The 22425-nt window shown below is 33.0% G+C and overlaps 1 protein-coding gene across 2 annotated transcripts; it reads right to left on the reverse strand.

Moving 5' to 3' along the window:
• Nucleotides 1-87: 87 nt before the first annotated feature.
• mybpc1 (myosin binding protein C1) lies at nt 88-11936 on the reverse strand. Of its 2 annotated transcripts, XM_028044271.1 has the most exons (19): nt 11790-11935; nt 11600-11705; nt 11295-11461; nt 11054-11219; nt 10679-10785; nt 10459-10595; nt 10068-10227; nt 9895-9999; nt 9627-9815; nt 8544-8678; nt 8286-8453; nt 8106-8194; nt 7836-8031; nt 7610-7749; nt 7361-7520; nt 6008-6144; nt 4470-4656; nt 2448-2493; nt 88-860 (listed from the first exon to the last, which is right to left on the reverse strand). In XM_028044271.1, exons 1-18 carry the CDS (start codon nt 11878-11880, stop codon nt 2474-2476), a joined length of 2460 nt encoding a protein of 819 aa, XP_027900072.1. In that variant the 5' UTR covers nt 11881-11935; the 3' UTR covers nt 88-860; nt 2448-2473. The 2 variants fall into 2 exon arrangements, with proteins under 2 accessions (XP_027900072.1, XP_027900071.1); XM_028044270.1 differs by lacking the exon at nt 2448-2493 and having other exon boundaries at nt 11790-11936.
• Nucleotides 11937-22425: the final 10489 nt, after the last annotated feature.

Here is a 22425-nt window from a genome sequence, read left to right on the forward strand (position 1 = left end):
ATTAATGTATTTTGGAATATATTTCCCCAAAACCAAATTGTGAAAACACATTAAATCCACTCAAAAGAAGATAGGATAACAAGAAAAGACAGACGTAATTGAGAGGTTTATTATAACTGCAGTTCGTAATTACAAAGGAAAAGGCATGCAAATATGGTGGAACCCTTATCAGCCCAAAATAAACTCAAAGGTTTAGATGTCATGCATGTGAGTAAACTTCTATATTTCCTCACAAGAAAAACAAAACGCCAAAGAATAAATCAAGTTTCTTTCTCCAACTTTACCCAAGTCGTTCTTATCGTGTTGAGTTAAACTCAAATTAACATCGATAATTTAAACATTTCTTTTTCTTTTCTATGGAACTCCCCAATGAAAAATAACACATTCACTGACCAAACCCATGAAAAACCCACAGAAAATACCTCAGACATGAGTTGCTGTTCACTAATCCTCATTTAAATTATTATTTTTTTCTTGTTCTTAAACACTAAAGTAGGTTCTGAGGTGATACATTATTTCAAACAAAACAGGGAGTGAAAGGAGATGAAATGACTGTGTTTCTATGGCAACAACAAGCTTCAAACATGCACACAGCATTCCACAACACAGACCAGAACTCCGTCCACCAGAACCGATCCATTCATCCCGTTCCTGTCAATCCGTCATCAGTGTCCTGATCCAAAAAGAGAGGCGAGAGACGAGAGTCGCTGATGGTGGACGATTTTTGCAAAGCTAAGGCTCCTTTTTGTAGTGGTTTCAGTTTCATTTGTCTTGCTCTACGATCTTCGACTCGTTCATGTATTTATCAATCAGGTGTAAGGGTACGCCACGCTGCAGGAGCTCGAAGAAGGTAAATCCCCCTGAAGAACAAAAACAGAGTTATGATGATGTTGGCATAACTAGAGGTGAAAAAATAGAGAAAGCTATTATACTGAGCCCTCTAGAATTACTTATATATTTAAATAAAAGCCTTAAATAGGAAATATTTTTACAGTATTTTGATAATCTCATACCAAAGCAGATTGGAAAAATCTAAAGATACAATTTAGCAATTCTAAGAAAATTACTTGTTCCCCCTTTGGCAACTGTAACAATTCCTATCAATTACATATAACTGATGCATTTTTAAATTTGAACTTCACATTTTAAGTTAATCAGGGTGTCTAGGAACTTCTAATTAGTAGTCAAATATTTTGTTTCCCTGTTGGGTAACACTTGACATGATACTGTCATAAACATGACATAACACCTGTCATGAATATGAAGGAGTCTTCGTGAATGTTTATGACTGCTGTGAAGTGTCATTTGATCAATAATGATGCTTTTAATGCAAATTTGCAATAAAAATGTCATTTACCTAATGACACTTCACGAAAACAGTCATAAACATTCACAAAGACTCCTTCAAATAAAGAGTTACCCCTTGGGTAGATTTGATTTATTTTTTTAATAGTGTCATACACCATAGGGCTGGACAATAAATCAATATATCACAAAGCTGGGAATTATTCAGGCTCTGCAGATTTCTGCATGTTTTAGATGTTCATCTGGTTTTAGTACAAAACCTGAAAAGTAATGCCATACCCAAAGTATTACCTTTGAGCATATTCAGAAAATGCATTTATTTTATAATGTATTTATTTTTTTGTTTTAATCTTCAATCCACTGTTGTTTGTCGATGGGACACCAATACAGAAAAACATGAAACTGGGATTGTTTTTACAACCATGCACAATTCAAGGTTCACAATTCTGCAAAATCCAGATTCCTAAATGACATAATTGTCAATCATAATGTTTTTCCAAGGAGTTGGATCTTTTCAGTGGCTTTAATCAAGTTTTTTAAATCCTTGTATTTTACCGGGATACCACATTCTGTATGGAGCTAAATTGGGGCAATAATGTTTGTTCAAAAGAAAAAAAATTAAATTGAAACAAAGTTGAAAACTACTTTTCAGAGTCAAGTTTATTTCTCAGTATCTGATTTTTTCAGTTAATTTTTTTTTTCTTTTGAACAAATGTTATGGCCCCAATTTAGCTCCATAATTTGATCGTTTCATGTTAATCCTGCAAACTGGCTCACTGGAAGCAAATCAAAAAGACATGAGAAATGAGTCAAGACTTTTTAATAGTGCAAGACATTTTCAGCAACATATAACATCAATTGTCCTCAATTTTACTAAACTCGCTTGGAATAAAAAGTGTACTCACCTCGTCTCTGTCACAGCGTACATAAGAAACAGTACAACATTCAACCAATTTCAAAGCAGAATTCAGTAAATATAATCAAAATTGAAATATTTAGGTAAGCCAGACTCTGACTTTACTGGTTTCTGCTTTCAGCTGCTGCTGTCCCTCTGGCCTAGAAAGGCGGGGTTACACAGGCAGACCAAAAGATGCATAATGAGTGAAATAAGCTTCATATGCTGAAACCATATGAAAGCTTACCTTATCTTTTATATGAGAACATACATTCACAATTCTTGAGTTGGGACTGGGGGAGAAAGAAGAAAAGAGGGGTTAACCTAAGTTTACATGGAGTTATATGTGTGCACCAGGGAGTACCGCTGAGTTATTACTGAACTCTTTATATGAAGAGTTAACAGAACAAAGAAGACACTGGAATCTGTGGAAAATAGTTTAAGATGGAGAGGTGAATTAATAAAATGCAAGAACATCATTGGTGTGCGAACTGTGATGAATAGAATGGCAGGATTGGAAAAAGACAAACATAAGGGATGACATTGTGTGGTGGTGATGTGTCACCAAATATTATTTACACTCCACATACTTTAACGGGTTATCATTATTAAAACCAAGTTGCACCAAATGTTTATGAATTCAAACATGGCCTGGAATTTAATCTAAAGCTGTGAATGGCTGCTGAGATTCAAACAATCTGCAAATGATAAGTTGTTGTTCTTTTAGATTAAAAATCTGTCTATTTTAAATACTGGGTGGGCCACAGGTTCCCATACATAGGAGAATGTATAATGTATATTTCAGTCGCATGGTTGCACGAAACTTTAACAGAAAACATGGAACGAGCATCACACACGACACTGTGGCAAAACTTGTTATAAAGTTTCAGAAAACTGGAAATGTTGCAGATCAACCATGAAGTGGTCCAAGACGTGCAGCGATTACACAGAGTCCCACAAAAATAAAAATGGTTGTCCAATATAAAATGTTTATTTTTTCTATGTATGGAAACTTATGGCACACCCTATATAATGCTGCCAAACATCTCATTGGTTTAGATTTAGATGGAGAGTTAGAGAGCCTGGATTTCCAACTACTCTTATATACACTCCAATATACACTCTTAGATTAGATCTATAGATTCATATCAGATCAGATCCATAGATTAGATGGATATTGCCAAAATATCTCTCTCCTTTATTTGGTTTAGCTCAGTTTTGAAAACGACGTCATGGCGTTACAGCTGCTTTCCCTTTTTTCACAATAAAACAAACATTTAACACAAAGGTATACAGAATTGGATGTTCTTTGTTTTCTCATAAGAACATTTTATAGGTGAAGGTTATAGACGAGCCAGGCTTATATTTCTGGCTCATCTTTTTATTCACCACAACAAACCAGAGCAGCGCCAACATTAATGCAGATGTTGTCCAGTCCATTCTGCCATCACATCTGAACAAAACAAGATACTTGAACTCTTCCATTTGAGGTAAAGACTAACACTCGAAAGAAGTATTTGGCCTTGGAATCTTCTAATTTGGGCCAGGTATGGCATATATACATATATATATATATATATATACATTAAGCTTAATTTGATGGCAAACCACAACATCTTTTCAACTTGTTTTAAAATAAATTTCTGCTGTTTTATAAAACTGAAAGACAGGACAGACAATTTTTATACAAGCTGATCCATTTATGACATTTACTTGAACTAACAAAGCCAATCTTAAAGAAATCAAAGGTAAAAATGAGGACATAACTTAAAAATCACAGCTCCAATTAAAAACAAAAGCGATCCTCCAATAGTCCTGGGCTTCATGACTAAATATTGTTCCCCATGTATTTTCAACTTACACTCAGTTGCTTTTTCAATGCTAAACATAATTGTTCAGTATTAAATTGTAACCCTGGTTTCTAAATTACCACAATCTAGTCCTAAAAAACAGTTGAACTCAAATAAGTAATGAATTTCTAAACAAATGGTGCAACTCAGTTGAGGTACTTACGTTTCCACTTGGTACCGTCCATTTGGTAGACTGTTATAATATCTAGATGGAGTTGGTTTCCCAAAAAGATGCCTTGCCTCTTTACAATTATTATAGACTAATGATTATGGCCATAATAGCAGTTACTGGCATAAATAGGCAAACATCTTAATGATATATACCCAGTTTTTCTTTTAGTCACAATAAGGAAGTAAAGAGGTAAAAATGGGAAACCAGACTCATAGACTTTAATGCACACCTCTAGGTCCACACTGACCTTTGACCTCCAGCTTGCACTCCACCTGGGCCTCCCCCAGGTCGTTGATGGCCTTGCAGGTGTACATGCCGCCATCATAGGGACTGGGCTTCCTGATCTCCAGTGTGCAGACTCCTTGGTTGCTAAACATTCGGTAGCGTGGGTCATCGAAGATGGTTATCTTATTCTTCATCCAGATCACTTTTGGCTGCAGGAAGAAACAGGAATATCAAAAGCACTTATTGGTTGTGTCTGACTATAATGCAATACCCACTACTTCCATAATGCCATATCCTAATGACATTTGGCAGTGAAATAAAGGATTATGCACAGTTCTTTGTTTTAGTTAGAGGGTACCTATTTTGAAAAATTGGCATTTTTTTATACTTCCATTTGAGTCTCTACTGCTTCTAAACAAAAACCCAAACAGTTAAAAAAAAAAACATCCAGATGTTTTTTTGGCAATAATGTGAAGGTTTTTGGTGTCTGGAAAATAAGCCGTTTCAAAGACCTCTGGAATGTAACATCACAAATCAGCACTGTTACCTAGCAACCTAGGCAAAGCCCAGCCCATTGCCTAGTAACCCCAGCAAAGCCCTGTCCCGTTACCTAGCAACCCAAGCGGAGTTCCAGCATGTTTTGGTCAGCTGGTTTTTGACTGCTAAATGTGATGTACAATGTCTGTTGGAAAAGACTAGTGTTTTGTTATTAATTTTCTATCCAGAAATCACTTGCTGCATTCGTTAGTTGTGCAGGAGGCTCCACTTCTACTTTTCAAAGATGTATGGTTGTGTAATTGCGCATGTGTTTGCAGAAATTTTCATGTGTGAATGTAAACGTTGAGTTGGGGTCATAGCAGCTTATTTGGATTTAAAGTGACAGATCGTCCTGAAAGGAGCTCAAACCAGGCAGAACTGACCCAGACTAAAATCTCATTATCTGAGAGTGATTTTGTGCAAAAAAAAAAAAAGAATGAACATGTTTTGTATAACCCATGGACCTATTCTAGCCTGTAAAGCAGGGGTGTCCAAAGTCGGTCCTGGAGGGCCGCCATCCTGTGTGTTTCAGTTCTCTCCCTGGTTTAACGCACCTGGATCCAATGATGGCTCATTAGAGGCCTTAGGAGAACATTGACAAGCTGAGAAGGTTGTTACTACAACCAGGGAGAGAACAAAAACATGCAGGATGCCGGCCCTTGAGGACCGACTTTGGACACGCCTGCTGTAAAGGGAAGCATAATAGTCCCCTTTTTACTAAAGATCCTCTTGGATTATGAAATGTTTCTGAATTAAATACTTGTTAGTCTTAATGGAAGCTAAATGCAGCTAGCTTAACTGTTGCGATTGTTATTTCATTCCAAATTTGTAAAAGATTTTGATCTCTATGTGGTAAAAAGAAATACTTTAGAGCTATTCACATTGTAAATGATCTTGTGAACAAATGAGACGCAGGTTATAAAGTACATTATTTAAAGATAAAAATAAATGTTAAACAAGTAGACTTCCACTTTTTGTGCTATCATTGCATATGAATGTTTTACTTGTTGTTTCGCCACCTACCCTTGGGTTGGCACGGACGCTGCAGTTCAGCGTAGCGTTATAGCCGGCAACAGCAAAGGTGTTGATAAGCGGTTGAGTGAACTTTGGTGGCTCCTTGAAGTCGCGGTCGCTGTACTCGGGTATTTTCATCTGCAAGCCTGTGGGTTTAAGGGTAAAGGAATGGGGTTGTGCATGATACTGACGCTGAGCGGTATCATGCGGGGAATTCCCTATGTGACGAGGGAAGGACAATGTATTTTTTTATTCATCACCAGCTGAGACTAAGACAACACCACTAAAGGGCCTGTCAGTCATACATAAAACCCAGTGAGATTCAGAAGTGAGGGTGGAAAAGATCACTGACAGTACCTTTGGGGAATGCATAGGCAGCAAACGGAAAATGTTCCTCAAAAGAGTCAACTTTCCCTCCGATCAGTAATTAAGGCAGGGAAACATTTCAATTTCTCCAGGACAAAAACACAGACACTGTATTTTAATAGATAAGCAAAGTTCTACCTCAGCAACTAAACCTGGAATATTGAAATTAAAGAAAACTATAAAACAAGTTTTCATAAATAAAAAACGATTACGTAAAATTACATTTTATGGGCAAAAAGTATTTCTCATCTCTTATTTGTATCAAATACATGTCCTCAAATACATGTCCTTCAATAAAGGAAAAATAATTGAATTGATAAAATAAGTAATCTAAAATAAATGTGATTTGTGTGCTAAATGTTTATTAAAGGTCAGGAAAACTGTATTATAAAAAGACAGATGAAGCAAAAGCTTTTAGAGATATTTCCAATCTGAAATCCCATTTAGGTAACCAAAACTTTGAAGTTATAAAATAAGTGTAAATACAAACACCTTTTAAAAGAGTATATTATTTAAATGACTAAAGAATCAGATCAATCTTGAGCTACATTTGTTTCTCAGCGCTATTTATTTCAGTCTATAAAATAAAGTAAGGAATTCTGAATCTGAAAATAAATATTTAACTTCTCAAAAATAAAAATGCTACTAAAGACATTTATTTTAAATAAACAGCTTATGTTTACTATTTTGTATCACTAATTTTATTTACTAAAACTTGTGCAAAAACAATGTTGTTCCAAAGCTTTACTTTACCAGCTAATAAATACATTTATTATTTTGATTTTAATTGGTTTATTTTATTTAAAAAAAAATTAATTCAGTATTCTAAATTAGGACTTTACATTAAATGGTAAAATAATTGGATATATTAAATAAACATGCATGTAAATAATTATTTCCATATTCACTAAAAGCAATTTTTTGTAAATTAATTTTATTCAACCATATTTCACTAAGTATGCATTAATTAAAATGACATTCCGCTCTTCATTGTACCTTCTTTGACGATGAGAGCGCTCTTTTTGGTCTGGGTGGCCAGTTCGCTCAGACCACACATATTTTCTGAGAAGACCCTGAAGAAATATTCATTCCCAACCACCAGTTCTGTGATGGTGATGCAGGTCCGGTGGTAATGCTCAATGCATGTGAACCATTCCTGTAAAACAGAATAAACATTGTGTAAATATTACATAAACATGAAGCTTCATTTACAGTTTGGATTTATGGCTTGATATTTTGCACAACCATTGTTTTCTTGTCTGCTTTTTGAATGGTGTAGCCTGTTATTGGGGCATTTCCACTGTCTTTCGGAGGGGTCCACACTAGAGCTACATTTTCTCCCCAAACGTCTTCAATTGTGACACACTGAGGCGGTCCTGGTAGATCTTAAAATCAAAAAGAAAACCTAAATTAATAGCTGTCCTTACCATGAAAGTAAATATGGTTTATTTTTTCTCATAATATCACTTACCCACAATCTGTATGTCAATAATTGCCGTGTCAACGTGGTTCTCAACCTGTACCGTCATCTCATACTTCCCAGAGTGGTTTCGGTCTGCTTTACGGATAAAAATGATGCTGTCACAGTCTGTGTTGCGGATGCTAACATGGGAAGGTTCGACAGGATTGCCTTCCTTGATCCAAGTAACCTTTGGCCGAGGTTTTCCCTGTGCACATGCATATGAAACCTTAGTAAAGTATACCACTCAGAAGGGGTATATTAAAGGAGTTTGAGGTTTACCTGGAAAGGCACCACAAGGTTAACAGTTTCTCCAACTTTCCGAGTGTAAGTCTGTTTCAGGTGTCGCGGGACACGGATCTTTGGTGGTTCTGCAGAGAACGTTATGCTTATTAAATCAACTGTGTTTGATTGGCTCATTTGTTGCAGTTGAACAGACACTACAGACTTCTCAGAACTCACCAACCACTTCTTTGACAAGGACAGAGTGCTGCAGAGTGCGTGGAGCACTGGCTCCAGCTTTATTTATGGCTTTGACCCGAACTAAAATCTTAGATCCTGGAGTTAGTCCAGTGATGGTGTACTTGGTTTTCTCAGTCACCTCTTTGTTGGATAGCACCCAGTCATCAGCTGTAGGTAAAGATAGTCCAATTGTAGTAATAAACTAAAATATTTCGCATCTAATAGACCTCACCTCAACGTTGTTGAGATTTGACTCACTTCCTTCAATGCAGTACTCCACTAAGTATCCATCCAGCCCAGCTGCCCCAATGGTTTCTGGAGGACGCCACTTTACAGTCACTGTGGTGTCCGTAACATCGTCCACAACCAGCATAGTCGGCTCACTGGTCACAGCTGTGTTGAAATAAAAGTTGTTAGTTATTTTTAGTTAGATAGTAGGTGGATGGAAGGAAGAAAGAAGGGAAAGGAAAAAAGGAAGAAGTAAGGCAATGTATCATTAATAAATTAGTACATTGGACAGTCAAAAGGATGGACTGACAAAGGAATGGAAATATAGGCAAATGTAGAACAAATGGGTAGAGAATGGATGGATGGATGGATGGATGGATGGATGGATGGATGGATGGATTGGCAGTTGGACAAATGGATGGTTGTGTGGTTGGACAAATGAATGGGAAGTTGTACAAATGGACACATGTGGAAACAACAATTAGTCTATGAGATAGAAATTAATAATACGAGATAGAAATCCTGGAAATACTTCATACGTTATTTTTTCTGTACCTTTCAAACCCTTTCTTGACTGTGTATGAACTCTGTGCAGTGATTTCTCATTCTGCATGTGTTGCAGCAATTATCATGTGATGTACATATATCTAGATAAACAAAAGAGCATGTGACTAAGAGATCACTGTCATTGGCTGGTATTCCATGCCAGAACTCATTAGTGCCTATTCTGGCTGTCTATTCCTGTGTTCTGAATCATATTTAACCCCTATTCAAACTCTGACTGACCTGATCCCATAAACCTCTAATCCATGAATGATTTCACAGCCATCATAAAGACATATTTATTATCCCCTAAAGCTGCTGTATGTCTAGTGAAGGTCAAAGTCAGAATGCTTTGTGTGATGGGTATTGGACTGAACAGCTGTGTTATTGGGGAACCAAGAGCAGCCAACATAATTTGTAACACACAACATCTCTTTTAGAAGTTTGCCAGTACAATAAAACTGTTGTCAGATCGACTGAAACCTTATATATATCATTTTTGCCTTGGTAACTCGTTGGCACTAGCACTGAGATTATGGGATGAATGTTGGAGACAGATGAGCTACTCACCAAGGGGAGTAAAGGCTTTGGACGGTTCACTGGGTTTGGAGACGCCAATGGCATTGACTGCAAAGATCCGAACTTCATATGGCACTCCTTCAATCATCTTCTTAGGTTCAAATGAAGTTTCTTTGATCAAGTCAAAGTTCAGCCTCATCCATCTGGAGCTCTGTTTCTTTTTTCTCTCAATGAAGTATCCTTAAGGGAACCGATAAAAAGCTTGTCATTTCATAAACTTAATACTTAAGCTTGACCACTGGCATGATGCATTGTTTACCTAATATGGGTGAACTTCCATCATACTTGGGTGGTTCCCATGTCATAGAACACCAATCACCACCCACAACTGGAACCAAAGGTGCCTCAGGGGGATCAGGAATGTCTGCAAGTGACACATGACTAAATTAAATTGAACAAATTGACATTGTTTTCATGTTGGTATTTTCTCACCAACAACCTTGATTTTGACACTAGCTGTAGCTTCTCCTGCCTCATTCTGTAAAACTATTTTGTAGTTTCCTGTGTCTTCGCGCTCTGTGACTTCAATTGTCAGGCTGGTCTGGTCGCCGTAAGTTTCAGCGTGAACTCTGTGGCCTGAATCAAGAATCACCTATAAAAGACAAATAAACCTGAATATAGAACAGCTGAAAGTTTGGTAAATATACTGTTTAAGTTCTGGACAACCCTAACTATTTCAGGTTAGCTAGTTAGTATGTTTCTTTAGCTCAGTTTTTAATGCAAAGGGCATCTAAATTTAGTCAAAACAACAATGTTTTGGCTAGGTCAGTGACACGCCTGGATGATCAAACCAAAATGTCAAATAAACAAGCAAGGAGCTCACCCTTTCTCCTTTCATCCACACCACTCTAGGCGCTGGTTCTCCACTAATAGGAATCTCTAATCGGAGTTTGTTTCCAGCCACAACTGTGATGGTGTTGTCTGGGAAGTTCAAGCTTTCTAGATGTACTCTTGGAGGATCTGCAGAATTGTAGCTGATTACCATCGTTAGATCATATCATGACTAATAACTCAGAAAGATATGAGGTGTTAAATTTATGTACCAATAATGTGGATTTTGGCAGACAGGCTTTGTGAGTATCCTTCAGGCACAAAAGTGTAATCTCCTGCATCATGAAGGGAACTTGTCTCAATTTCCAGTCGGTGAATTCTTAAAAATAAAAAAGGTATTTGTTAGTGTAAACATGTTGGACTCCAGCCTGGAAAAATCTAAACAAGAAATTACTTTGTCTAGATTGAAGTATTTTTCAGTTCTCTGAAAGAAAGTATAGAATATTTTCTATATTTTCAGTTTATTCTTCAATTCTGGTTCCACACAGGTGGTACCAAGGTAATGTTTTTTATTTAGACTTTAAAATAGCCTCAAACTTTCAGCTTGGACAAGTGTGACATTTTAATGGGAACCCTGGGAGGCTTACTTAGCCCTGTGTATAATGTTGAGACGATCACTTGGCTGGATCAGCTGTCCATTCCTGTACCAACGACCTGGAACATTTCCTGGGAAGATTTCACAGTGTAGCTTTATGGGTTGCCCCAGCATCACTGTCATATCCTGCAGATCCTGAAACACCTTCAGGGGTTTTACTAGAGAAAAATACAAAATTAGAATATTTTTTACCAAACATCTTAGCATTAACGGACTAAGAAGAAGAAACCTACAGTCTACTTGAATATGAGCCTCTGAAGTGCCACCACTGGCCATGACAGAATATGTTCCAGTATCGTCTTTGGAGGCATCATCAATGACCAAGTAATGTTTGGTTCCTTCACACTTCACTCGATACCTTGAGCGAACTCCTGTTGGGACTTCAACACCATTTTTCATCCTGCCAGAGAATTTTATAGTCAGTTTTCTCCGAAGAGAGACAATAACACGAAGAACGTATGTCTTACACTTCTGAGTTCTTGATTCCCCAATGGCAAAATATACTCTTGATAATAATGAAAATCAAATATTTCCTTACCATTTAACTTGAGCGCCTTCCTCCGATACCTCACACTCCAGCTCAATCCTTTCGTTCACTGTAGTCTTCACAGGCTCAATACCTTTAACAATCTTTATTGGTAGCTCTGAAAGGAAACAGCAGAAGATGAAACTAAAAATAGGGTTTTTATGTGCTTATATATAAAAAATGAAAGACATTTTCTTGATACCTTTGACAAAAAGCTCTGTGGTACATTTCTCTTCTCCTGCAACCACAGAATAGGCTGCATCATCATTAGAGGAACAGTTGTTAATGACCATAATCCTTTGCGTGCCCTTATGTTCAAAAATATACCTGAATGAAAAGTCAAGAACTTACATTACTGACTTTCTAAAAAAAACAACTTATAAATACGTACAGTAATCCTTCAATATAAATTTAATTGAAATTAATAAATTATATCCCAAAGCCAAATAACCTAAAAATCTTGAAGTAATGAAATGTAAATAAATCACATTTGGCTATTCCAATCTTTTTAAAGACAGACAAGTACATTTAAAGTTCACTTCCTGAAGCAAAAAAGTCTTATCAGTTATCAAACTACAAAGGGAATGCTCTACAAATAATGGATGATGCTGTAGCATAATCACACAATTTGAAACTCTTTGCTCATAGCAATTTGGGCTTCGTCTTTGATCATAACATTTTTTTAGCATTTAGCCCTTCCCTGTGAGCTTAGCATTCTACATTTCATCTTACTATTTTTGTTTTTTTGATAATCATAGCATGTTTGTCTTTGATGAAAGTATTGTTTTCTTTGATCAAAGAATTTTTGTTTTTGATTAAAACATTTTGCATTTCCCTTTGATTTGAGCACTTTTCTCTTTGATCATAGCAACTTTGTCTTTGATCATAGCAATTTTGTCTTTGATCAAAGCAATTTTGTCTTTGATCAAAGCAATTTTGTTTTTGATCTAACCATTTAACTTTTCCATTTGATTTTAGCACTTTTCTCTTTGATCATAGCAATTTTCTCTTTGATCATAGCAACTTTGTCTTTGATCAAAATATTTTTGTCTTTGATCAAAACGTTTTTGTCTTTGATCAGATTCATTTTTGTTTTTGATCATAGCAGTTAGCCTTTCCCTTTGTTTTGAGCACTTTTCTCATTGATCATAGCAATTTTGTCTTTGATCAAAACAATTTTGTTTTTGATCAAAACAATTTTGTTTTTGATCAAAGAATTTTTGTTTTTGATCAGAGCATTTAACCTTTCCATTTGATTTTGGCACTTTTCTCTTTGATCATAGCACTTTTCTCTTTGATCATAGCAACTTTGTCTTTGATCAAAATATTTTTGTCTTTGATCAGATCCATTTTTGTTTTTCATCGTAGCAGTTAACCTTTCCATTTGATTTTGGCACTTTTCTCTTTGATCATAGAAATTTTCTCTTTGATCATAGCAACTTTGTCTTTGATCAAAACAATTTTGTTTTTGATCAAAGAAGTTTTGTTTTTTATCTAACCATTTAACCTTTCCATTTGATTTTGGCAATTTTCCCTTTGATCATAGCACTTTTCTCTTTGATCTTAGCAATTTTCTCTTTGATCATAGCAATTTTGTCTTTGATCAAAGCAATTTTGTTTTTGATCAAAGCAGTTAGCATTTCTCTTTGATTTTAGCACTTTTCTCTTTGATCATAGCAACTTTGTCTTTGATCAAAATATTTTTGTCTTTGATCAAAATATTTTTGTCTTTGATCAGATCCATTTTTGTTTTTGATCATTTCAGTTAGCCTTTTCCTTTGTTTTGAGCACTTTTCTCTTTGATCATAGCAATTTTGTCTTTGATGAAAACAATTTTGTTTTTGATCAAAGAATTTTTGTTTTTGATCAGACCATTTAACCTTTCCATTTGATTTTGGCAATTTTCTCTTTGATCATAGCAATTTTCTCTTTGATCATAGCAACTTTGTCTTTGATCAAAATATTTTTGTCTTTGATCAAAACGTTTTTGTCTTTGATCAGATTCATTTTTGTTTTTGATCATAGCAGTTAGCCTTTCCCTTTGTTTTGAGCACTTTTCTCATTGATCATAGCAATTTTGTCTTTGATCAAAACAATTTTGTTTTTGATCAAAACAATTTTGTTTTTGATCAAAGAATTTTTGTTTTTGATCAGAGCATTTAACCTTTCCATTTGATTTTGGCACTTTTCTCTTTGATCATAGCACTTTTCTCTTTGATCATAGCAACTTTGTCTTTGATCAAAATATTTTTGTCTTTGATCAGATCCATTTTTGTTTTTCATCGTAGCAGTTAACCTTTCCATTTGATTTTGGCACTTTTCTCTTTGATCATAGAAATTTTCTCTTTGATCATAGCAACTTTGTCTTTGATCAAAACAATTTTGTTTTTGATCAAAGAAGTTTTGTTTTTTTATCTAACCATTTAACCTTTCCATTTGATTTTGGCAATTTTCCCTTTGATCATAGCACTTTTCTCTTTGATCTTAGCAATTTTCTCTTTGATCATAGCAATTTTGTCTTTGATCAAAGCAATTTTGTTTTTGATCAAAGCAGTTAGCATTTCCCTTTGATTTTAGCACTTTTCTCTTTGATCATAGCAACTTTGTCTTTGATCAAAATATTTTTGTCTTTGATCAAAATATTTTTGTCTTTGATCAGATCCATTTTTGTTTTTGATCATTTCAGTTAGCCTTTTCCTTTGTTTTGAGCACTTTTCTCTTTGATCATAGCAATTTTGTCTTTGATGAAAACAATTTTGTTTTTGATCAAAGAATTTTTGTTTTTGATCAGACCATTTAACCTTTCCATTTGATTTTGGCAATTTTCTCTTTGATCATAGCAATTTTGTCTTTGATCAAAACAATTTTGTTTTTTATCTAACCATTTAACCTTTCCATTTGATTTTGGCAATTTTCTCTTTGATCATAGCACTTTTCTCTTTGATCATAGCAATTTTCTCTTTCATCATAGCAATTTTGTCTTTGATCAAAGCAATTTTGTTTTTGATCAAAGCAGTTTGCATTTCCCTTTGATTTTAGCACTTTTCTCTTTGATCATAGCAATTTTCTCTTTGATCATAGGAACTTTGTCTTTGATCAAAATATTTTTGTCTTTGATCAAAATATTTTTGTCTTTGATCAGATCCATTTTTGTTTTTGATCATTTCAGTTAGCCTTTTCCTTTGTTTTGAGCACTTTTCTCTTTGATCATAGCAATTTTGTCTTTGATCAAAACAATTTTGTTTTTGATCAAAACAATTTTGTTTTTGATCAAAAAATTTTGGTTTTTGATCAGAGCATTTAACCTTTCCATTTGATTTTGGCAATTTTCTCTTTAATCATAGCACTTTTCTCTTTGATCTTAGCAATTTTCTCTTTCATCATAGCAATTTTGTCTTTGATCAAAGCATTTTCGTTTTTGATCAAAGCAGTTAGCCTTTCCCTTTGATTTTAGCACTTTTCTCTTTGATCATAGCAATTTTCTCTTTGATCATAGCAATTTTGTCTTTGATCAAAACAATTTTGTTTTTGATCAAAAAATTTTTGTTTTTAATCTAACCATTTAACCTTTCCATTTGATTTTGGCACTTTTCTCTTTGATCATAGAAATTTTCTCTTTGATCATAGCAACTTTGTCTTTGATCAAAATATTTTTGTCTTTGATCAAAACAGTTTTGTGTTTGATCAGATCCATTTTTGTTTTTCATCATAGCAGTTAGCCTTTCCCTTTGTTTTGAGCACTTTTCTCTTTGATTATAGCAACTTTCTCTTTGATCAAAATATTTTTGTCTTTGATCAAAACAATTTTGTGTTTGATCAAAGAAGTTTTGTTTTTTATCTAACCATTTAACCTTTCCATTTGATTTTGGCAATTTTCCCTTTGATCATAGCACTTTTCTCTTTGATCTTAGCAATTTTCTCTTTGATCATAGCAATTTTGTCCTTGATAAAAGCATTTTCGTTTTTGATCAAACCAGTTAGCCTTTCCCTTTGATTTTAGCACTTTTCTCTTTGATCATAGCAATTTTGTCTTTGATCAAAACAATTTCGTTTTTGATCAAAACAATTTTGTTTTTGATCAAAGAATTTTTGTTTTTGATCAGAGCATTTAACCTTTCCATTTGATTTTGACAATTTTCTCTTTAATCATAGCACTTTTCTCTTTGATCTTAGCAATTTTCTCTTTCATCATAGCAATTTTGTCTTTGATCAAAGCATTTTCCTGTTTGATCAAAGCAGTTAGCCTTTCCCTTTGATTTTAGCACTTTTCTCTTTGATCATAGCAATTTTCTCTTTGATCATAGCAATTTTGTCTTTGATCAAAACAATTTTGTTTTTGATCAAAAAAATTTTGTTTTTAATCTAACCATTTAACCTTTCCATTTGATTTTGGCACTTTTCTCTTTGATCATAGAAATTTTCTCTTTGATCATAGCAACTTTGTCTTTGATCAAAATATTTTTGTCTTTGATCAAAACAGTTTTGTGTTTGATCAGATCCATTTTTGTTTTTCATCATAGCAGTTAGCCTTTCCCTTTGTTTTGAGCACTTTTCTCTTTGATTATAGCAACTTTGTCTTTGATCAAAATATTTTTGTCTTTGATCAAAACAGTTTTGTGTTTGATCAAAGAATTTTTGTTTTTGATCAGACCATTTAACCTTTCCATTTGATTTTGGCAATTTTCCCTTTGATCATAGCACTTCTCTCTTTGATCTTAGCAATTTTCTCTTTGATCATAGCAATTTTGTCTTTGATCAAAGCAATTTTGTTTTTGATCAAAGCAGTTAGCATTTCCCTTTGATTTTAGCACTTTTCTCTTTGATCATAGCAACTTTGTCTTTGATCAAAATATTTTTGTCTTTGATCAAAATATTTTTGTCTTTGATCAGATCCATTTTTGTTTTTGATCATTTCAGTTAGCCTTTTCCTTTGTTTTGAGCACTTTTCTCTTTGATCATAGCAATTTTGTCTTTGATGAAAACAATTTTGTTTTTGATCAAAACAATTTTGTTTTTGATCAAAGAATTTTTGTTTTTGATCTAACCATTTAACCTTTCCATTTGATTTTGGCAATTTTCTCTTTAATCATAGCACTTTTCTCTTTGATCTTAGCAATTTTCTCTTTCATCATAGCAATTTTGTCTTTGATCAAAGCATTTTCGTTTTGATCAAAGCAGTTAGCCTTTTCCTTTGTTTTGAGCACTTTTCTCTTTGATCATAGCAATTTTGTCTTTGATCAAAACAATTTTGTTTTTGATCAAAGAATTTTTGTTTTTGATCTAACCATTTAACCTTTCCATTTGATTTTGGCAATTTTCTCTTTAATCATAGCACTTTTCTCTTTGATCTTAGCAATTTTCTCTTTCATCATAGCAATTTTGTCCTTGATCAAAGCATTTTCGTTTTTGATCAAACCAGTTAGCCTTTCCCTTTGATTTTAGCACTTTTCTCTTTGATCATAGCAATTTTCTCTTTGATCATAGCAATTTTGTCTTTGATCAAAACAATTTTGTTTTTGATCAAAAAATTTTTGTTTTTAATCTAACCATTTAACCTTTCCATTTGATTTTGGCACTTTTCTCTTTGATCATAGAAATTTTCTCTTTGATCATAGCAACTTTGTCTTTGATCAAAATATTTTTGTCTTTGATCAAAACAGTTTTGTGTTTGATCAGATCCATTTTAGTTTTTCATCATAGCAGTTAGCCTTTCCCTTTGTTTTGAGCACTTTTCTCTTTGATAATAGCAACTTTGTCTTTGATCAAAACATTTTTGTCTTTGATCAAAACAGTTTTGTGTTTGATCAGATCCATTTTTGTTTTTCATCATAGCAGTCGGCCTTTCCCTTTGATTTTAGCACTTTTCTCTTTGATCATAGCAACTTTGTCTTTGATCAAAATATTTTTGTCTTTGATCAAAATATTTTTGTCTTTGATCAGATCCATTTTTGTTTTTGATCATTTCAGTTAGCCTTTTCCTTTGTTTTGAGCACTTTTCTCTTTGATCATAGCAATTTTGTCTTTGATGAAAACAATTTTGTTTTTGATCAAAACAATTTTGTTTTTGATCAAAGAATTTTTGTTTTTGATCTAACCATTTAACCTTTCCATTTGATTTTGGCAATTTTCTCTTTAATCATAGCACTTTTCTCTTTGATCTTAGCAATTTTCTCTTTCATCATAGCAATTTTGTCTTTGATCAAAGCATTTTCGTTTTGATCAAAGCAGTTAGCCTTTTCCTTTGTTTTGAGCACTTTTCTCTTTGATCATAGCAATTTTGTCTTTGATCAAAACAATTTTGTTTTTGATCAAAGAATTTTTGTTTTTGATCTAACCATTTAACCTTTCCATTTGATTTTGGCAATTTTCTCTTTAATCATAGCACTTTTCTCTTTGATCTTAGCAATTTTCTCTTTCATCATAGCAATTTTGTCTTTGATCAAAGCATTTTCGTTTTTGATCAAACCAGTTAGCCTTTCCCTTTGATTTTAGCACTTTTCTCTTTGATCATAGCAATTTTCTCTTTGATCATAGCAATTTTGTCTTTGATCAAAACAATTTTGTTTTTGATCAAAAAAATTTTGTTTTTAATCTAACCATTTAACCTTTCCATTTGATTTTGGCACTTTTCTCTTTGATCATAGAAATTTTCTCTTTGATCATAGCAACTTTGTCTTTGATCAAAATATTTTTGTCTTTGATCAAAACAGTTTTGTGTTTGATCAGATCCATTTTAGTTTTTCATCATAGCAGTTAGCCTTTCCCTTTGTTTTGAGCACTTTTCTCTTTGATAATAGCAACTTTGTCTTTGATCAAAACATTTTTGTCTTTGATCAAAACAGTTTTGTGTTTGATCAGATCCATTTTTGTTTTTCATCATAGCAGTCGGCCTTTCCCTTTGATTTTAGCTCTTTTCTCTTTGATCATAGCAACTTTGTCTTTGATCAAAATATTTTTGTCTTTGATCAAAATATTTTTGTCTTTGATCAGATCCATTTTTGTTTTTGATCATTTCAGTTAGCCTTTTCCTTTGTTTTGAGCACTTTTCTCTTTGATCATAGCAATTTTGTCTTTGATGAAAACAATTTTGTTTTTGATCAAAACAATTTTGTTTTTGATCAAAGAATTTTTGTTTTTGATCTAACCATTTAACCTTTCCATTTGATTTTGGCAATTTTCTCTTTAATCATAGCACTTTTCTCTTTGATCTTAGCAATTTTCTCTTTCATCATAGCAATTTTGTCTTTGATCAAAGCATTTTCGTTTTGATCAAAGCAGTTAGCCTTTTCCTTTGTTTTGAGCACTTTTCTCTTTGATCATAGCAATTTTGTCTTTGATCAAAACAATTTTGTTTTTGATCAAAGAATTTTTGTTTTTGATCTAACCATTTAACCTTTCCATTTGATTTTGGCAATTTTCTCTTTAATCATAGCACTTTTCTCTTTGATCTTAGCAATTTTCTCTTTCATCATAGCAATTTTGTCTTTGATCAAAGCATTTTCGTTTTTGATCAAACCAGTTAGCCTTTCCCTTTGATTTTAGCACTTTTCTCTTTGATCATAGCAATTTTCTCTTTGATCATAGCAATTTTGTCTTTGATCAAAACAATTTTGTTTTTGATCAAAAAAATTTTGTTTTTAATCTAACCATTTAACGTTTCCATTTGATTTTGGCACTTTTCTCTTTGATCATAGAAATTTTCTCTTTGATCATAGCAACTTTGTCTTTGATCAAAATATTTTTGTCTTTGATCAAAACAGTTTTGTGTTTGATCAGATCCATTTTTGTTTTTCATCATAGCAGTTAGCCTTTCCCTTTGTTTTGAGCACTTTTCTCTTTGATAATAGCAATTTTGTCTTTGATCAAAACAATTTTGTTTTTGATCAAAACAGTTTTGTGTTTGATCAGATCCATTTTTGTTTTTCATCATAGCAGTCGGCCTTTCCCTTTGATTTTAGCACTTTTCTCTTTGATTATAGCAACTTTGTCTTTGATCAAAATATTTTTGTCTTTGATCAAAATATTTTTGTCTTTGATCAGATCCATTTTTGTTTTTGATCATTTCAGTTAGCCTTTTCCTTTGTTTTGAGCACTTTTCTCTTTGATCATAGCAATTTTGTCTTTGATGAAAACAATTTTGTTTTTGATCAAAACAATTTTGTTTTTGATCAAAGAATTTTTGTTTTTGATCTAACCATTTAACCTTTCCATTTGATTTTGGCAATTTTCTCTTTAATCATAGCACTTTTCTCTTTGATCTTAGCAATTTTCTCTTTCATCATAGCAATTTTGTCTTTGATCAAAGCATTTTCGTTTTGATCAAAGCAGTTAGCCTTTTCCTTTGTTTTGAGCACTTTTCTCTTTGATCATAGCAATTTTGTCTTTGATCAAAACAATTTTGTTTTTGATCAAAGAATTTTTGTTTTTGATCTAACCATTTAACCTTTCCATTTGATTTTGGCACTTTTCTCTTTGATCATAGAAATTTTCTCTTTGATCATAGCAACTTTGTCTTTGATCAAAATATTTTTGTCTTTGATCAAAACAGTTTTGTGTTTGATCAGATCCATTTTTGTTTTTCATCATAGCAGTTAGCCTTTCCCTTTGTTTTGAGCACTTTTCTCTTTGATAATAGCAATTTTGTCTTTGATCAAAACAATTTTGTTTTTGATCAAAGAAGTTTTGTTTTTTATCTAACCATTTAACCTTTCCATTTGATTTTGGCAATTTTCCCTTTGATCATAGCACTTTTCTCTTTGATCTTAGCAATTTTCTCTTTGATCATAGCAATTTTGTCTTTGATCAAAGCAATTTTGTTTTTGATCAAAGCAGTTAGCATTTCCCTTTGATTTTAGCACTTTTCTCTTTGATCATAGCAACTTTGTCTTTGATCAAAATATTTTTGTCTTTGATCAAAATATTTTTGTCTTTGATCAGATCCATTTTTGTTTTTGATCATTTCAGTTAGCCTTTTCCTTTGTTTTGAGCACTTTTCTCTTTGATCATAGCAATTTTGTCTTTGATGAAAACAATTTTGTTTTTGATCAAAGAATTTTTGTTTTTGATCAGACCATTTAACCTTTCCATTTGATTTTGGCAATTTTCCCTTTGATCATAGCACTTCTCTCTTTGATCTTAGCAATTTTCTCTTTGATCATAGCAATTTTGTCTTTGATCAAAGCAATTTTGTTTTTGATCAAAGCAGTTAGCATTTCCCTTTGATTTTAGCACTTTTTCTCTTTGATCATAGCAACTTTGTCTTTGATCAAAATATTTTTGTCTTTGATCAAAATATTTTTGTCTTTGATCAGATCCATTTTGTTTTTGATCATTTCAGTTAGCCTTTTCCTTTGTTTTGAGCACTTTTCTCTTTGATCATAGCAATTTTGTCTTTGATGAAAACAATTTTGTTTTTGATCAAAACAATTTTGTTTTTGATCAAAGAATTTTTGTTTTTGATCTAACCATTTAACCTTTCCATTTGATTTTGGCAATTTTCTCTTTAATCATAGCACTTTTCTCTTTGATCTTAGCAATTTTCTCTTTCATCATAGCAATTTTGTCCTTGATCAAAGCATTTTCGTTTTTGATCAAACCAGTTAGCCTTTCCCTTTGATTTTAGCACTTTTCTCTTTGATCATAGCAATTTTCTCTTTGATCATAGCAATTTTGTCTTTGATCAAAACAATTTTGTTTTTGATCAAAAAATTTTTGTTTTTAATCTAACCATTTAACCTTTCCATTTGATTTTGGCACTTTTCTCTTTGATCATAGAAATGTTCTCTTTGATCATAGCAACTTTGTCTTTGATCAAAATATTTTTGTCTTTGATCAAAACAGTTTTGTGTTTGATCAGATCCATTTTTGTTTTTCATCATAGCAGTTAGCCTTTCCCTTTGATTTTAGCACTTTTCTCTTTGATCATAGCAACTTTGTCTTTGATGAAAACAATTTTGTTTTTGATCAAAACAATTTTGTTTTTGATCAAAGAATTTTTGTTTTTGATCTAACCATTTAACCTTTCCATTTGATTTTGGCAATTTTCTCTTTAATCATAGCACTTTTCTCTTTGATCTTAGCAATTTTCTCTTTCATCATAGCAATTTTGTCTTTGATCAAAGCATTTTCGTTTTTGATCAAAGCAGTTAGCCTTTCCCTTTGATTTTAGCACTTTTCTCTTTGATCATAGCAATTTTCTCTTTGATCATAGCAATTTTGTCTTTGATCAAAGCATTTTCGTTTTTGATCAAAGCAGTTAGCCTTTCCCTTTGATTTTAGCACTTTTCTCTTTGATCATAGCAATTTTCTCTTTGATCATAGCAATTTTGTCTTTGATCAAAATATTTTTGTCTTTGATCAAAATATTTTTGTCTTTGATCAGATCCATTTTTGTCTTTGATCATTTCAGTTAGCCTTTTCCTTTGTTTTGAGCACTTTTCTCTTTGATCATAGCAATTTTGTCTTTGATGAAAACAATTTTGTTTTTGATCAAAACAATTTTGTTTTTGATCAAAGAATTTTTGTTTTTGATCTAACCATTTAACCTTTCCATTTGATTTTGGCAATTTTCTCTTTAATCATAGCACTTTTCTCTTTGATCTTAGCAATTTTCTCTTTCATCATAGCAATTTTGTCTTTGATCAAAGCATTTTCGTTTTGATCAAAGCAGTTAGCCTTTTCCTTGTTTTGAGCACTTTTCTCTTTGATCATAGCAATTTTGTCTTTGATCAAAACAATTTTGTTTTGATCAAAGAATTTTTGTTTTTGATCTAACCATTTAACCTTTCCATTTGATTTTGGCAATTTTCTCTTTAATCATAGCACTTTTCTCTTTGATC

Source organism: Xiphophorus couchianus, chromosome 17 (assembly GCF_001444195.1).
Source record: "Xiphophorus couchianus chromosome 17, X_couchianus-1.0, whole genome shotgun sequence".
In the NCBI taxonomy this organism is placed as follows: domain Eukaryota; kingdom Metazoa; phylum Chordata; class Actinopteri; order Cyprinodontiformes; family Poeciliidae; genus Xiphophorus; species Xiphophorus couchianus.